Source organism: Brachionichthys hirsutus, chromosome 12 (assembly GCF_040956055.1).
Source record: "Brachionichthys hirsutus isolate HB-005 chromosome 12, CSIRO-AGI_Bhir_v1, whole genome shotgun sequence".
NCBI classification, from domain to species: Eukaryota; Metazoa; Chordata; class Actinopteri; order Lophiiformes; family Brachionichthyidae; genus Brachionichthys; species Brachionichthys hirsutus.
In genome coordinates this window covers 13,383,436-13,402,285 of record NC_090908.1, presented here as the reverse complement: position 1 = coordinate 13,402,285, position 18,850 = coordinate 13,383,436, and the positions used below count along the sequence as shown (strand labels likewise).

The window sequence follows — 18,850 nt, the reverse complement described above, 5'->3', positions numbered from 1 at the left end:
TTTTCATGCCCATGTCATTAGATGCCCCTGGTAAACCGGACGTGATTAGCATCACTAGAAGTACTGTGACCCTGCAGTGGACTGAGCCACAATTTGATGGTGGCCACAGACTGACCGGCTACATCATTGAGAAGCGTGACTTGCCTTCTAAGATCTGGTTGAAGGCCAATAACGTCAACGTTGTCGAGCCTGCATTCACTGTGTCTAATCTGCAGGAAGGTTGCAAATATGAATTTAGAATCAGAGCAAAGAATGCTGCTGGTGCTCTCAGTCCGCCTTCAGAGCAGACAGATACCATTATCTGCAGGGATGAATATGGTGAGATATGTTCTACCAAGATACTGTCGCTGTATGATGATCTTATATGACATGGTAAAACAGGCTTTTCTGTTTTGCCCAACAGCTTCACCAACCATTATTATTGATGCTCAAGTGAAGGAGGGTCTGACTGTCCGAGCTGGTGACACCATTGTCATCACTGCTACAAGCATTTTAGGCAAACCTGCTCCAACCTCATGCTGGTCAAAAGGAGGAAAATATTTTAAGCCTTCGGATCTTGTTCAAATTGAGACAACTGCAACTTCCTCTACGCTCTCCAAAAAGTATGCCAGCAGGAAGGATACTGGGGAGTATATTATTACTGCTAGCAATCCCTTTGGTGTGAAGGAGGAAGCAGTCAAGGTAACGGTCCTGGATGTTCCTGGTACTCCTGGACCCATTGAATGCAGTGGTGTCTCCTCTGAGAAAGTCACTCTGACCTGGACAGCTCCTACTGAAGATGGAGGCTCTCCTATCAAGTATTACAATCTAGAGAAGAGAGAGACCAGCCGCCTCCTCTGGACTGTTTTGGAAGAGAAAGTCATTGATTGTCACTACGTCGCCAACAAGCTTATCCAGGGCAATGAGTACTTCTTCAGAGTTTCTGCTGTTAACCAGTATGGTGCTAGTGAGCCATCTCACTCTGAGGCAGTCAAGATGGTTGATAGATTTGGTATGTACAGTTTATTTATTTACCCCAATGCATTTTGCAGACTATATTTATGCGCCACAATCAATTATTCTTGGGTTACAGACTATGCAGATTAATTGTGTTCCTGCTGTCTATTTCTGTAGGTCCTCCTGGTCCACCATCTAAACCAGAGGTTGAGAAAGTTGATGGACATTCAGCGACTGTGACCTGGAGGAGACCAGTTGAGGATGGAGGAAGTGACATCATAGGTTACTGTGTTGAGAAGAAGGAGAAAAAGGGAATGAGGTGGCTAAGGGCATCCAAAAGATCCCTTGCTGAGCTCAGATATGAAGTTACTGGTCTCACAGAAGGTATTGAGTATGAGTTCCGTGTTCTTGCTGAGAACAAAGCTGGCTTTGGAGAGCCAAGTGAAGCATCGATGCCTGTCAGAACAATAGTTGTTGCCTGTAAGTAGAAAATAGGAAGTCTTGAAACATTTTTATTAATGCTACGGTTATTAGTACTCACAGAATGTCGTATTAATATTCAAAAAACACTTCATTTCTGGCAGATGTACCTGGACCTCCAGTCAATCCAAGAGTAACAGACACAACTAAGACGACGGCCACATTAAACTGGGGAAAACCTCTGGATAATGGTGGACTTGAAGTTACTGGATATGTCATTGAGCACAAGAAAGAAGGGACAGAAGAATGGGTTAAGGACTCGCCGTCATATCCACATAGAATCACAGAGTTTGTTGTTCCTGGGCTGCAAACTGGTGCAAAATACCATTTCAGAATTAGTGCTGTGAATGCCAAGGGAGCAGGCGCACCTGCTGAAACCCAAGAATTGGTCGAGATTTTGGAACGAGCAGCTGAACCTGATTTGGAGCTTGATGTTGAGCTGAGAAGAACCCTTGTTGTTAGGGCTGGTTGCTCAATTCGCCTCTTTGTGCCAATTAAGGGACGTCCTACACCGACAGTAACCTGGACCAAGGATGATGGCCCAGTCCCACGTGCAGTCATTGACAGCACTGAGTCATTTACAATGCTGATTATTCCTGAGAGTTCAAGGATTGATGCAGGAAAATATGAAATTACCTTAGAAAACTCTGCTGGAAAGAAGAGTGCTAAAATACAAGTAAGAGTTCTGGATTCACCAGGACCTCCACTTAACCTAAAACCAATCAGGATTGACAAGGAAAGCATTACTCTTCAGTGGGAGATGCCTCTCATTGATGGTGGAGCGAAGATTACAAACTACATCATTGAGAAGAGAGAATCGACAAGGAAAGCTTTTGCTACTGCAGTCACAATTTGCCCAACTACTTCAGTCAAGATCAGCCAGCTTGGTGAAGGTTGTGAGTACTACTTCAGAGTATTTGCTGAGAATGAATATGGTATTGGTGAGGCAGTTGAAACTGCAGATCCAATTCGCGCATCCCAGGCACCATCTCCTCCAGAAAGTGTTATTCCGACTGATATTACCAAGAACTCTGTGACCCTGGCTTGGACCAAACCCAAGCATGATGGTGGAAGCAGAATTACAGGATATGTCCTTGAAGCCCAGAAGAGGGGAACCGATCAGTGGGCACATGTGACAACAGTAAAGACCATGGATTTTGCAGTCAAAAATCTCAATGAAAATGAGGAGTACACTTTCCGTGTAATGGCTGTCAACAATTCAGGTAGAAGTACTCCACGTGACAGCAAGCCTATTGTTGTCAGGGATTCTACTTCCCTGCCTGAGTTTGACCTCCGTGGCATATGTCAGAAGACCATAATTGCTAAGGCAGGAGAAGACATCAAGGTTGAAATTCCAGTAATAGGTCATCCACGACCAACCATTTCTTGGCAAAAGGATGGTGCAGCCATAAAAGTCACACAGAGAACCAATGTGGAAACTACAGGAGCAACTGCAATCCTCAGTATCAATGAATGCACCAGAGGTGACAGTGGCCTCTATACCATCACAGGAAAGAACATTGTTGGTTCTGTGACAGACAGCTTCATTGTCAGAGTGCATGATGTGCCAGGACCACCTAAGGGACCAGTTCAGATTGTGGAGATATCTCGTACTTATTGCATATTTGCTTGGGATGCTCCTGAGAATGATGGAGGTGTTCCAATCAACAACTATGTGGTTGAAATCAGAGACACCACATCTCAAACATGGACAGAGCTTTCATCCACTGTCATCCGTACCATGTTCAAAGCCATTCGTTTAACCACTGGGTCTGAGTACCAGTTCAGAATTAAGGCCAAGAATAGATATGGTGTTGGGCCACCCATCACATCAGAAGCTGTGGTGGCTGCCTATCCATTCAAAGTCCCTGGACCTCCTGGTACTCCTGGTGTTGTTGCTTTTACCAAGGACTCAATAACAATTGGCTGGAATGAACCTGTGTCTGATGGTGGAAATGAAGTAATTGGCTATCATGTTGAAAGAAAAGAAAGAAGCAGTATAATGTGGCATATGATCAGCAAGGGTCTTGTGAAAGGAAACCTCTTTAAATCCTCTGGTCTTCAAGATGGAGTTGCCTATGAGTTCCGAGTCTCAGCAGAAAACATGGCAGGAGTTGGTAAACCCAGCAAGGCCTCAGAAGCAATACTGGCCTTGGACCCTGTGGATCCACCTGGTCATCCTATGCCAATATTTGTCAACAAGAATGTCATCACTATTCAGTGGACAAAGCCTGAGTATGATGGTGGTTTCAAAATTACCGGATACACAGTTGAGAAGAGAGAATTGCCTACTGGTCGCTGGATCAGAGCCAACTTCACCAATATCATTGAGACAACATTCACTGTCAGTGGACTAACTCAAGATGCCTCATATGAGTTCCGTGTTATGGCTAGAAACTCAGCAGGTGCAGTTAGTTTCCCCTCTGAGCCCTCAGACCCAATTACCTGTAAAGATGACATTATTGAGCCACGTATTATGGTTGATGCAATCTTTAAGGATGTTGTTCAGCTGAAGGCAGGAGAGTCTTTCAAACTTGAAGCAGATATTGCTGGTCAACCAATCCCATCCATGGTTTGGACCAAGAATGGAAAGGAGTTTGAGAACACAAAGAAACTGGAGGTTAAGTTCACAGAACTGACTACCACTTTGACCAACAAGGACTCTGTCAGATCAGATGGTGGAGAATTTGTTTTGACTGCTACGAATGTTGGTGGATTTGCTAAGCACATTTTTAATGTCAAAATACTTGACAGACCTGGGCCACCAGTTGGACCTCTTGAGGTGTCTAACGTCACAGCAGACAACTGTGTCCTCACCTGGGCGCCACCTGCAGATGATGGTGGTGCTAAGATTGAAGGATATGTGATTGAGAAGCGTGAGTCAGGCAGACTGGTTTGGACCAATGTGGTTTCGGATCTGGAAGTTACACAATACAAAGTCACCAAGCTTCTCAAAGGAAATGAATACATTTTCAGAGTCATGGCAGTAAACAAATATGGTCTTGGTGAATCTCTTGTTTCTGAACCCACTATTGCAAACAACCCATGTGTAGTTCCTGATCCACCAGAGAATCCTGAGGTGACGGCTATCACTAAAGATTCAATGGTTGTTATGTGGCAAGCACCAAAGAGTGATGGTGGAACACCTATCACAAACTACAATGTTGAAAGGAAAGACAAAATAGGCCTCCGTTGGGTGAAATGCAACAAGAGGAAGGTCAAAGATTTGCAGTTCAAGGTGACAGGTCTTCTTGTTGGACATGAATATAAATTCAGAATAAATGCAGAGAATATAGCTGGACTGAGTTCACCGAGTGTCTCGAGCCTATTCTATAAGGCCACTGATGCATTGTACAGACCAGGGCCTCCATGTAATGCCAGAATCTTGGACACAACCAAATCCTCAATTACTGTTGCCTGGAACAAACCTGTTTATGATGGTGGCTCCGACATCACTAGCTACATTGTTGAGATATGCATTCCATCTGAAAAGGAGGAAGATGAGGAATGGACCATTGTGACACCAAAACGTGGACTCCTTGCCACGTCATTTACCATTATAAATTTAAAGGAGAACCAGGAGTACAAAATTAACAGCTCTGCTGTCAATAGCGAAGGAGTTGGAGAAGCAGCAATGGTACCTGGAAATCCTAAGGCAGAGGACAGGCTCCTTGCACCTGAAATTGATTTGGATGCCGAGCTCCGCAAGGTTGTCAGTCTTCGAGCTTGCTGCTCACTTAGACTGTTTGTGCCTATCAGAGGCAGACCTGTTCCTCAGGCTGCGTGGACCAAAGGAGATGGTGAACCCATTGAGAGGGCAACTATTGACAGCACAACATCATACACATTACTCGTAATTGAAAACGTAAACAGATTTGATAGTGGAAAGTATAATCTTACAATTGAAAATAGCTCTGGTACCAAGACAGTTACAGTTCAAGTCAGGGTGCTTGATACACCAGGTGCACCACAGAATTTGAAGATCACTGCTGTAACAAAGGAAGCTGTCACTCTAACCTGGGATCCACCAGCAAATGATGGAGGAGTTAAAATTAAAAACTATATTGTTGAAAAACGGGAGTCTAGAAGGAAGGCATATGCCACAGTCAATGCCCTCTGTCATCACACCACTTTCACAGTTGACCAGCTCCTTGAGGGATGCAATTATTACTTCAGAGTTTTGGCTGAGAATGAATATGGTATTGGCTTGCCCATTGAGACTGGAGAATCTGTTAAAGTGTCTGAGAAACCACAGCCACCTGGCAAAATCACTCTGAAGGATGTTACTAAGAATAGTGTCACCCTATCTTGGGAGAAGCCAGAGCATGATGGTGGTAGCAGAGTGGGTTGCTATGTTGTTGAGATCCAGCCCAAGGGCATTGATAAGTGGACCCAGGCTGTGATTGTAAAGGAAACAGAAGCTACTATTACTGGACTCAATGCGGGTGAAGAATACATGTTCCGTGTATCAGCAAGAAATGAGAAGGGAACAAGTGACCCACGTCAAATCGGTGTACCTGTTATCACAAAAGATCTTGTGATTGCGCCTGTTGTGAAAATGCTGTTCAACACATTCAGTGTATTAGCAGGCGAAGACCTTACAGTGGAGGTTCCATATGTTGCCCGGCCCAAGGCAGCTGTCTCCTGGGAGAAAGACGTTCAACCTTTGAAGAGGACTACCAGAGTCAACTTTGATTCAACAGACTCGATGCTAAGCCTTAACATAAAAGAGGCTGCAAAAGATGATGTTGGACGCTACCATATAACTCTTACCAACACAGCAGGAGAGACAACAGCAGACATAAGCATTGTTGTTCTTGACAAACCAGGTCAACCAAGTGGTCCAGTTAAGTTAGAGGAAGTCACTTCTGATAGTGTAACCATCACTTGGAACCCTCCAGAATATGATGGTGGGTGCACCATCAAAAGCTACACTGTGGAAAAGAGAGAAACATCCACTACTAACTGGATGGTCGTGTCTCCTAACCTTGCAAGGACCAAAGTCAAAGCAGGCAGGTTGAAGACTAGCTCTGAATATCAGTTTAGAATTACAGCAGAAAACAGATATGGAAAAGGCCCAGCTCTTCTATCTGAATGTATAGTTGCTCAATATCCATACAAAGTCCCTGGCCCCCCAGGAACACCATCCATTGCAGCCTGCAGCAAAGACAGCATGGTGGTTGCTTGGAATGAACCTGTGATTGATGGCGGGAGCACTATCTTGGGTTACCATCTTGAACGCAAAGAGAGAAACAGCATCCTGTGGGTAAAACTTAATAGGTCTCTTATTACTGACCAAACCTTCAAAACCTCTGGCCTGGAACCGGGTAGGGAGTATGAATACAGAGTTTATGCTGAAAACATTGTTGGAATAGGTAAAGTAAGCAAAGTGTCAGAGGGGCAGGTTGCTAGAGATCCTTGCGATCCCCCTGGTACTCCAGAGGCAACAAAGATCACCAAGGATTCAGTGACAATTATTTGGACCAAGCCAGAATATGATGGTGGTGCAAAGGTTACAGGGTACGTAGTGGAAAAGAAAGAACTTCCTGAAGGTCGTTGGCTGAAGGCCAACTTTTCTAATGTTATTGAGACAGAATATGTTGTGACTGGACTTGTGCAGGACAATCAGTACGAGTTCCGTGTTATTGCCAGAAATGCTGCAGGTGTTTTCAGTCTCCCCTCTTACAGCACTGGTCCTATCACTGCCAGGGATGAGATTGAACCACCACGCCTCAGTATTGACCCAGAGTACACACAGAGTATTGTGGTTAATGCTGGAGACAACTTCAAGATTGATGGAGATGTTCATGGAAAACCATTGCCCTCTATCCACTGGATGAAGGCAGAGCAAGAACTGGGAAACACTATTCATAGAGAGATTAAGAACACACCCACGAAAGCTTATATTTCAGTAAAGGAAGCTAAACTTTCTGATGGAGGCCAATATACTCTGCTCTTGAAAAATCCAGGCGGAGAAAAATCTGTACAGGTCAATGTGATTGTACTTGATAAACCTGGAGAACCACAGGGACCTCTTGTTGTTACAGGAATAACCAAAGAGCGATGCTGCCTTTCATGGAAACCACCGCTGCAAGATGGTGGTAGCAAGATCTCTCACTATGTTGTGGAGAGAAGAGAGACAGGCAGACTCGTCTGGACTATTGTTGACTCAAAGGTGGAAAACACTTGTTTGAAGGTTACCAAGCTCCTGGAAGGAAATGAGTATGTATTCAGAGTTCGTGCTGTCAACAACTTTGGAATGGGTGCAGCACTTGACTCTGAACTTGTCATGATCAAAGATCCATATGTGACACCTGGAGCACCCAGGATTTTGGAGGTTTCAGATATTAAAAAGAATTCAATGGTTCTTACATGGGAAGCTCCTTCTGAAGATGGAGGAAGTCCTGTCACTGGCTATATAATTGAGAAACATGACAAAGAAGGCGTAAGATGGATCAGATGCAACAGGCAAACAGTCACAGATTTGACTTTTGTGGTTTCTGGCCTCCTGGAAAGTCATAACTACGAATTCAGAATTTCAGCCGAGAATGCTGTCGGTGTTGGTGAGCCAAGCCCACCGACAGTATTTTACAAAGCTCTTGATCCCATCTTCAGGCCCGGCCCACCACAAAACCCAAGAGTTACTGACATAACTAAAACATCTGTTTTCTTGTCATGGGGGAAGCCCGTCTGTGATGGAGGCTGTGAAATTCAGGGATACATTGTTGAGTGCAGTGTTACCACACAACCGGCAGTGCCGCCTGAGGCTCCAGCTACAGAAGATGCCCCGGCTGCACCTGCTGAGGAATGGATTATGTGCACACCACCAACAGGGATCAAAAAGACCAAATTTGAAGTTCCAAACCTGAAGGAAAACCAAGTTTACAAGTTTAGAGTATGCGCTGTAAACAAGGCTGGAGTTGGCGAGCATTCTGATGTATCTGGAGCTATTGTTGTGCAGGACCAGGCAGAGCAGCCAGACCTTGACATTGATCCAGAACTGAGAAAGATTTTGATCATTAAAGCTGGAGCATCCCTTAGACTTTTCATTCCCATTAAAGGAAGGCCCAGTCCTACCATCAAGTGGAACAAAGATGAAACTGCACTTCGAGAGACTGCTCAGGTTGAGGTTACTAGTAGTTACACTTCCCTTGTGATTGACAAAATGAACAGAAGCGACAGTGGGAAATACACTATTACTGCAGAGAACTCCAGTGGGTCAAAATCTGCATTTGTTGTTGTCCGTGTTCTCGACACGCCTAGTGCTCCTGTTAACCTAAAAGTTAAAGAAATTACAAACCACTCGGTAACACTGGCGTGGGAACCACCTCTTTTGGATGGTGGGTCCAAGATTAAGAACTACATTGTTGAAAAGAGAGAAAGCACACGCAAATCATATGCAGCTGTGGTAACTAATTGTCGCGCTCTTTCATGGAAGATTGAGCCACTCCAGGAAGGTTGTAGCTATTACTTCAGAGTACTTGCTGAGAATGCACATGGTGTTGGTCTACCTGCTGCAGCTGTTGATCCTCTTAAAGTCTCAGAGGTACCCCAGTGTCCAAAGAACTTGATTGTTACGGATCAAACCAAAACAAGCATCTCTTTGGCCTGGGATAGGCCTGAGTATGATGGTGGTAGTAGAGTCACTCAATATCTGCTTGAGGTTCAGATTAAGGGTCAGGATAAATGGTCTAGTGTTAACACATTTAAGACAATGGAAGCTATTGTTCCCAATTTAAATGCTGGAGAGGAGTATCTGTTTAGAGTTATAGCAATTAATGACAAGGGAAAGAGTGATCCCAAAGTTCTTGCTGGCCATGTGATGACCAAGGACTTAGTCTTTGAGCCAGATGTTCGACCAGTATTCAGCAACTACAGTGTCCATGTGGGGAAAGACCTGAATGTTGAAATTCCGATCTTTGGACGACCTAAACCAACAGTATCATGGACTAAAGATGGAGCTCCGTTGAAGTTTACTACCAGAGTTAACATCCTCAGTGCACCAACACATACAACTCTGAGCATTAAGGAGGCAGCAGGTGATGACGGTGGCATGTACAATATAAATGTGGCAAATGCATCTGGAAAGAAGGACGCAACTGTTGAAATCATTGTACTTGACAAGCCTGGGCCTCCATCTGGCCCTGTGAGATTTGATGAGATCACAACACAGAGTGTCACTATTTCTTGGGACCCACCAAAGCACAACGGTGGCTGTCAGATTTCAAACTACATTGTACAAAAGAGAGATACTACTACAACAACATGGGAAAATGTCAGCATTAACTGTGCAAGAACCAGCATCAAAGTGCCGAGACTGAAAACTGGATCAGAATACCAATTCAGGATCATTGCTCAGAACCGCTATGGCAAGAGTCATGGCGTGGATTCATCTGCTGTTGTGGCTCAGTATCCATACAGAGAGCCAGGCCCACCAGGCACTCCTTTCATTGCCTCTCTTTCTAGAGACCACCAGATTGTTGAGTGGCATGAGCCTGTCTCAGATGGAGGCAGCATAGTTCTTGGTTACCATCTTGAAAGGAAAGAGAGGAATAGTATTCTCTGGGTTAGAATCAACAAGACACTTATTCATGAAACTTGCTTCAAGAGTCACCCCTTAGATGAGGGTATTGAGTATGAATACAGGGTTTTTGCTGAAAATATTGTTGGCATCGGGAGGTGTAGCAAGGTCTCTGAAGGCTGTGTTGCCCGTGACCAATGTGATCCTCCGGGCACACCAGAGGCCATCCATGTGACCAAAGATACTATTGTCATGCAGTGGGCTAAACCAGAGTATGACGGTGGCAGTAATATAACTGGCTATATTATAGAGAAGCGTGATTTACCAGAGGGTAGGTGGGTAAGGGCAAACTTCACGAACGTGATTGAGACCCAACTCACTGTCACTGGACTGACTGAAAATGCACAATATGACTTTAGAGTCATTGCTAAAAATGCTGTTGGCACCATCAGTAAGCCATCCTACAACAGTGGACCTATCACTGCAAGTGATAAGATGGAGGCACCCAAATTCTCCATTGACCCTGCATTCACCAAGACCATTATCATCAATGCTGGAGACACATTCAAGCTCGATGCTGATGTATATGGCAAACCTGTGCCTACAATCAAATGGTTCAAAGATGAAAAGCCAATTGAGAATACATTCAGACTGGAGATCAAAAACACGGAACACCATGCTATGATTATTATTAAGGACTCCGTTAGAATCGATGGTGGAATTTACATACTGCATCTAATGAATGAAGCAGGCAGTGAAACTATTCCCTTCAATGTTGTGGTTTTGGACCGGCCAAGCAAATGTGAAGGACCCCTTCATGTCACTGGAGTAGCTGAAGATCGATGCACACTGGTATGGCGAGCCCCACTACATGATGGAGGCAGTCCTATTAAACACTACATCATTGAGAGGCGAGAGACCAGTCGACTTGCATGGACTATTGTTTCTTCCAGCTGTGAAAGCACATGCTACAAAGTCACCAAGTTATTGGAGGGTAGTGAATATATGTTCCGTGTAATGGCAGTTAATAGTTATGGTGTCAGTGAACCACTAGAATCTGGTGCAGTGATCATGAAGACTCCATTTGTTCCACCTAGTGCACCTCATATTGATGATGTATCCAATATTGCCCATGATGGCATGACAATCACATGGTCAGCCCCTGAAAGTGATGGTGGAAGTGAGATAACCAATTACCACATTGAAAAGAAAGACAGACATGGAATCAAATGGACAAGATGCAACAGACAGAGGGTCGCTGACCTCTCCTTCAGAGTTACAGGTCTAACAACTGGGCATGAATATGAGTTCAAGGTGTCTGCTGAGAATATAGTTGGAGTGGGAGAGCCAAGTCTTCCAAGTTCATACTACAAGGCCTGTGATCCCAAGTACAAGCCTGGTGCCCCAGCATATGTCAATGTGGTTGACTCCACTAAGAGCTCTATTACAGTAGTATGGGGTAAGCCTCTGTCTGATGGTGGCAGTGCAATTCAAGGATATATTGTTGAAGTCTGCAAGGCTGAGGAGGCGCAATGGACCATGGTTACCCCTCCAACTGGCCTACGTGTCAACAAATTTGAAATTACTAAACTTGTTGAGGGTCAGGAGTACAAGATCCAGGTATGCGCAATAAACAAACTGGGGGTCAGTGAACCTGCAATTCTCTCAGGAACAGCTAAGGCGGAAGAAAGATTGGACCCACCACAGATCCAACTGAACTCTGAGCTGAGAAAGGGCATCACTGTGAAAGCTGGTGGATCTGTTAGAATCCACATTCCATTCAAAGGCAGACCAATACCTGAAATCAAGTGGACTAAGGATGATGGAGACCTGACTGAAAGGCTGGTGGTTGAGAAAGCTCTAAATTTCACTCAGCTGTCAATAGACTCATGTGACAGGAGTGACTCAGGAAAATACACTCTGAGCCTGAAAAACAGCAGTGGCACAGTGTCTGAGTTTGTTGCTGTTAAAGTTCTTGACACACCTGGGTCTCCACAGAACCTTGTGGTTAAAGACATTAAAAAGGACTCTGTCACTCTTGTATGGGATGCCCCACTGATTGATGGGGGTTCCAAAATCAAGAACTTCATCATTGACAAACGGGAATCTATCAGAAAGGCATATGCAAATGTATCTACGAAATGCACCAAGACAACTTTCAAAGTTGAGAACTTGATCGAAGGTGCTATGTACTACTTCAGAGTCATGGCTGAGAATGATTATGGTGTTGGTCAAGCTGTTGAAACAAAGACTGCATCCAAAGTCTCTGAGGTACCTTTACCCGTTCGAAAAGTCTCTCTTACTGACATAACGAAAAACAGTATCTCTCTGTCCTGGGAGAAACCGGAACATGATGGAGGCAGTAGAATTGGTGGCTACTTAATTGAGATGCGACCTAAAGGTACAGATAAGTGGGGAGTGTCAACAAATACAAAGACTTGTGAGGGAATTGTCACTGGTCTCACAGCTGGTGCTGAATACCTATTCCGCATCATAGCTTACAATGAAAAGGGAAAGAGTGAGCCAAAGGCACTTGCTGCACCTGTCGTTGCCAGTGACATGACCGTGGAGCCAAAGATTTACATGCAATTCAACACATACAGTGTATTAGCTGGAAAAGATCTTAAGTTAGAGTTCCCTATATTGGGCAGACCCAGTCCCAAAGTTACCTGGACCAGGGATGGTCAGCCTTTGAAGGTGACGTCCAGAGTCAATGTGATAAGCACTCCAACAACAACTGGACTTCAAATGACTGAGGCATCCAAGGAAGAGTTTGGCAAATATTCCATTACAGCAACCAATGCTGGTGGCACAGTCACTCAAGATGTGACAGTCGTTATCCTTGATAAGCCTGGTCCACCAACTGGTCCAGTCAAGGTTGTTGAAGTAAGCAACACATTTGTCCATCTCTCTTGGGAGCCCCCACTCTATACAGGTGGATGCCAAGTAAAGAATTACATTGTGGAGAAAAGAGACACAACATCAACAACATGGCAGTCTGTCACCACACAGCTTGTTAGATCAGCGTTCAAGGTCACCAAACTAAAGACTGGTGCTGAATACCAGTTCAGAATCATTGCTGAAAACCGTTATGGAAAGGGTGTGCCTCTGGACTCGAAGGCCATTGTTGTGCAATATCCATACAAACCGCCAGGGCCTCCAGGAACTCCATATATCAAATCTGCATCAAAAGAAATGATGACTATTGAATGGAATGAACCAGTGAATGATGGTGGAAGTACAGTTATAGGTTACCACCTGGAAAGCAAAGAGAGAAGCAGCATTCTCTGGAACAAACTGAACAAGACTCTCATCACTGATACTCAGTTCAAGATTTGCAATCTCGAAGAGGGAATTGGATATGAATTCAGAGTGTATGCTGAAAATATTGTTGGTGTTGGCAGATGCAGTAAAGTGTCCGAGTCATTTGTTGCTCGTGATCCATGTGACCCTCCTGGTGCTCCTGAAGCTGTATCCATTTCTAAGAACCTCATCAAGATTAAGTGGACCAAGCCTCAGTATGATGGCGGGAGCAAAATAAATGGCTATATTGTTGAACGAAAAGATATCTCCTCCCCTGACAGGCGTTGGGTAAGAGCAAACTTCACTAATATAATTGAGACTGAGTATACTGTCACTGCATTGACAGAGTATGAGCAATATGAATTCAGAGTTATTGCAAGAAATGCTGCTGGAGTCTTCAGTGAGCCATCTGACACCTCAGGAACTATTACCGCTACTGATGAAATTGAACCACCAAGGGCCTCAATGGATCCTAAATACAAGGATGTCATTGTTGTGAATGCTGGAGAACATTTAGTTCTTGATGCTGATATCCATGGGAAACCAATTCCTGAAGTTTTCTGGCTGAAAGAGGGCAAGGAAATGGAAAAAGCATTGCGCATTGCAGTGAAGACCACACCGAAATGTGCATCTATAACCATCAAGGATGTAACCAAGCTTGACAGCGGACACTATGACCTCATCCTCAGAAATCTGGGAGGTACAAAAACCTTCCCCATCACAGTGAAAGTCCTCGATAAACCAGGTCCACCTGCTGGACCCATGAAGGTGGCAGGGATTATGGCTGATAGGTGCATCCTTGCCTGGTCTGAACCAATTTTGGACGGAGGGGCTAATGTGACTCACTATGTCATAGAGAAAAGAGAAACAAGCAGATTGTCCTGGACAGTGGTAGCATCAGATATTAAGGGCCTGTACCATAAATTAACAAGTTTGCTTCCTGGAGATGAATACATTTTCAGAGTCAGGGCAGTCAACAAGTATGGTGTTGGTGATTATCTTGAGAGTGAACCTATCATTGCACGTAATCCTTACAAGCCACCTAGTGCCCCTGGAACTCCAGAAGCAAGTCAGATCACAAAGGACTCTATGGTTCTGTCATGGACTATTCCTGAACACACTGGTGGTACTGATATTGAAGGCTACCACCTTGAAAAACGTGACAAAGATAGTGTAAGGTGGACTAAATGCAACAGACAAAAGCTGACTGACACTCACTTCAAGGTTACTGGTCTGGTGAAAGACCACTTTTATGAGTTCCGTGTTGCTGCTGAGAATGAGTCTGGAATAGGAGACCTCAGTGAATTGTCCTTATTCTACAGAGCATGTGATGCCACAGTACCACCTGGCCCTCCACATCATCCAAAGGTTACAGACTATACAAAGTCTTCAGTGTTTCTATCGTGGGGAAAACCTCACTCTGATGGTGGTGCCTACATTAAGGGCTATATTGTTGAAATGAGAGAGTACACCACGGTGCCTGAATTAGCTGTTGACACAGAATTAGCACCAACAGTCGAGACAGCAGTTGAAAAAGAATGGACCATGTGTACCCCACCTACTGGCATTCAGGCAACTAAACTCACCATAGCAGACTTGAAAGAGGGTGGAGAGTACCAATTCCGTGTCTGTGCCATAAACTCTGAGGGAGTGGGGGAGGCTGCCAATGTCCACAGTACTGTGGTAACTGCTGACAGGGTAGAAGCACCAGAGATGGAGTTAGATGCTGATCTCAGAAAGGTGGTATCTGTTCGGGCTGCTGGAACTCTGCGCTTGTTTGTCACAATCAGAGGACGGCCTGAACCTTCTGTGAAATGGGAGAAAGTTGAGGGAACTCTCACAGAGCGGGCTGCAATTGACACCACCAGTTCATACACCATGCTTGTTATTGACAATGTTAACCGCTTTGACAGTGGGAAATACTCACTGACACTTGAGAATAGCAGTGGGTCAAAAGCCGCTACTGTTGCTGTAAGAATTTTGGATACACCAAGCGCACCACAAAACTTTACTGTGAAGGAGCTGAAGAAGGATTCGGTGACTCTTGCCTGGGACACCCCTCTCACTGATGGTGGCTCTAAAATCACAAACTACATTGTGGAAAAGAGAGAGTCTGTCAGGAAAGCCTACACTACTGTCACCAGCAATTGCACGGCTAACTCTTTCAAAATTGAGGAGTTACCTGAGGGTGGAATTTTCTACTTCAGAGTCTGTGCTGTTAATGAATATGGTCAAGGACAGATGGTTGAAACCAAAGAAGTCAAAGTGTCTGAGGTACCTCTGCCACCAAGCAAGGTTACGCTAGCAGATTTGACCAAGACCAGTGTTTCACTGACCTGGAATAAACCTGCTCATGATGGTGGAAGCAAAGTGATGTGCTACAATGTGGAGTTTAAGCCTAAAAGTGGAGACAAATGGGGCGCAGCAGGCACAGTTAAAGTGACTGAGGCAACTATTCCTAATCTTACTCCAAATGAAGCCTATTTATTTAGAGTTGTTGCCATCAATGATAAAGGAAAGAGTGAACCAAAAGAACTTGGCTTGCCTGTAGTTGTGAAGGATGTTGCCATCGAACCATCTACCAATTTACTGTTTACCACATACAGTGTGAAGTCTGGAGATGACCTCACTCTCGAGGTTCCTGTAAGAGGCAGGCCAAAGCCTGTTGTATCCTGGAAGAAGGATGGACTTCCTTTGAAGCAAACATCATCAGTGACCATCTTGAACACTGAAACCTCGTCCAAAATAATAATCAAAGAGGCACACAAAGAACATGTCGGCAAGTATGAGGTCACCCTGGCTAACTCTGCAGGAACTGTCACAGAAGATATTGGAGTTGTTGTCCTTGATAAACCAGGTCCCCCTAAAGGCATCAAGGTGGATAACGTTACCTCAGACAGCATCACATTGTCTTGGTCTCCACCTGATTATGATGGTGGCTGTTCTATCAGTAACTATATTGTTGAAAAAAGAGACACAAACACCCAAGAATGGCAGATGGTAGGAAGTAATGTTGCCAGAACATCCTTCAAGGCCAGTCGCCTCACACATGGAGCAGAGTACCAGTTCCGGATCTATGCAGTCAACCGCTATGGAAAGAGTACAAGTTTAGATTCATCTGGAATTACCGCTCAATATAATTTCAAACAACCTGGACCCCCTTCCACACCTATAGTGAAGGTGGCTACCAAGTCTTACATGTTGGTGACATGGAATGAGCCAGTCAGTGATGGTGGAAGTCCTGTTTTGGGCTACCATCTGGAGAAGAAGGAGCGTTCTAGCATCCTTTGGAAGAAGATAAACAGAGGAATGATTAAAGATACAGAATACAAAGTCAGTGGCATTGACGAGGGCTTGATTTATAAATATCGTGTCTATGCTGAAAATATTGCTGGCATTGGTAAATGTAGCAAGGTCTGTGAGGGTGTAGCTGCGAGAGACCCATGTGATCCTCCAGGAACTCCTGTGGTCACTGCTGTTAGTAGAACATCTGTGTCCTTATCTTGGGATAAACCAGAGTATGATGGTGGGGCCAAGGTTTCTGGTTACATTATTGAGAGAAGAGACCTTCCTGAAGGCCGCTGGACAAGGTGCAACTTCACCAATGTGCTTGAGACCCATTACGATGTGACAGCTCTGACAGAGAGCAGCCAGTATGACTTCCGGGTCATTGCTAAGAATGCTGCTGGACTGTTCAGTGAACCGTCTTATAGCACTGGCCCCATCACTGTAAAGGATGATGTAGATCCACCACGCATCATGATGGATGTCAAGTTCCGAGAGACAGTGTTTGTGAAAGCAGGAGAATCTCTGAAGATGAATGCTGATATTGCTGGACGCCCTGCCCCAGTTATTTCCTGGACCAAAGATGGCAAAGAAATTGAGCTGAGAGCCAGAATACAGATTGTTTCAACAGACAGCAGCACCTCCGTCATCGTGAAGGACTGCAACAGGAGAGATACTGGACAATATTCTTTGATGCTACAGAATATTGCCGGTACAGTGACAATGCCAATAAACTGCGTGATTATGGATAAGCCAGGACCCTCAGCAGGACCTCTGCAGATCACAGGTCTCAAAGCTGAGGAGTGTACGCTGTCATGGGGTCCACCTCAGGAGACTGGTGGTGCTGACATTACACATTATATTGTTGAGAAGCGTGAGACCAGTCGATTGGCATGGACGTTGGTGAAGGGAGATGTCACAAGAACTTACTTCAAAGTCACAGGACTGCTCAAGGACAATGAATATATCTTCAGGATTTTAGCTGTGAACAAGTATGGACTTGGCGAGGCTTTGGAGAGTGATGCTGTAACAATTACAGATCCATACACCTTTGCCACTGCTCCAGCTGGTGTTGATGTAACTACAATAACTGGAGATTCAATGACTCTTACCTGGTGCAAACCAGTCAGCGATGGAGGCAGCCCCATCATCGGATATGTGATTGAGCGGCGTGAGAAGACAGGTATGCGATGGGTCCGTGTGAACAGAGAACCCGTTGTGGAGTGTACAGCAGTAGCAGCCAAACTGCGTAAAGGTTGTGATTATGACTTCAGAATCTATGCTGAAAATGCAGCTGGTCTGAGTCCTCCAAGTGAACCATCTGCATCATTCAGAGCAGTAGATCCTCTGGTTGTTCCTTCTCGCCCAACCAAGCCAAAAATGGTCAGTTCCACCAAGGAGAGTGTGTCCATTGTCTGGAAGCCACCAACATGTGATGGTGGTGCTCCCATCCTTGGATACAGTGTAGAATACAGAGACTACGTCCGCAAACCAAAACCAGAGGTTGAGCTAGAAGAAGAATATGAGGAGGAAGAGGAGGAACCTGAATCACCAGAAGAACTAGCACGATGGGTTGAGGCTATCCCACTTACTAAGAGCTTAGAGTTCACCATCACTGGACTAAAGACAAATGTAGAATATGAATTCTGTGTCAAGGCAATAAACAAAGTTGGCAGCAGTGTTCGCGGCCCATATTCAGATGGCGCTGCAGCAATGGACAGAACTACAGAGCCATCATTTGATGTTGATATTGAAATGCGTAAAGTGCTAACTGCAAAGCACGGCACAGCGTTTACTCTTAGTGTACCATTCAAGGGTAAACCCACGCCATCTGTCACATGGGCCAAGGAAGGTGTTGATCTCAAGGTCAGGGGAACCATTGAATCAACAGAATCCAATACTTCATTGACTATTGAGAAGTCCAGTAGAAATGACTCTGGAGAGTACAGTGTTGCAATTGAATCACCATTGGGAAAAGCAACATTGCCCATTCTTGTCAAGGTACTTGACTCTCCTGGACCCCCTATCAATGTTAAAGTTTCAGGAGTGACCAGGGATTCTGCAACCCTCACTTGGGAGCATCCAGAGAATGATGGTGGTGATGCAGTGAAGGCCTATCATGTTGAGAAACGCGAGGCCAGTAAGAAGGCCTGGGTGTCTGTCACCAGCAACTGCCATGTATTGACTTACAAGGTGGAAGACTTGCAGGAAGGGGCCATCTATTACTTCAGAGTAATTGGAGAAAATGAGTATGGAGTGGGTGTCCCTCAAGAAGCCAAGGCTGGAACAAAGATTACAGGTAACAGAGAAGCAGTTTTTCATATT

General features: G+C 44.8%; 1 protein-coding gene across 1 annotated transcript in view; it reads left to right on the top strand.

Annotated features, from left to right (window-relative positions):
* LOC137901962 (titin-like) overlaps positions 1-18,850 on the top strand; it is a 170,078-nt gene that overhangs the window by 127,131 nt on the left and 24,097 nt on the right. The window contains 4 exon segments of the mRNA XM_068745997.1: positions 22-318; positions 404-991; positions 1,114-1,416; positions 1,521-18,824. Coding sequence (XP_068602098.1) covers positions 22-318; positions 404-991; positions 1,114-1,416; positions 1,521-18,824 — 18,492 coding nt within the window.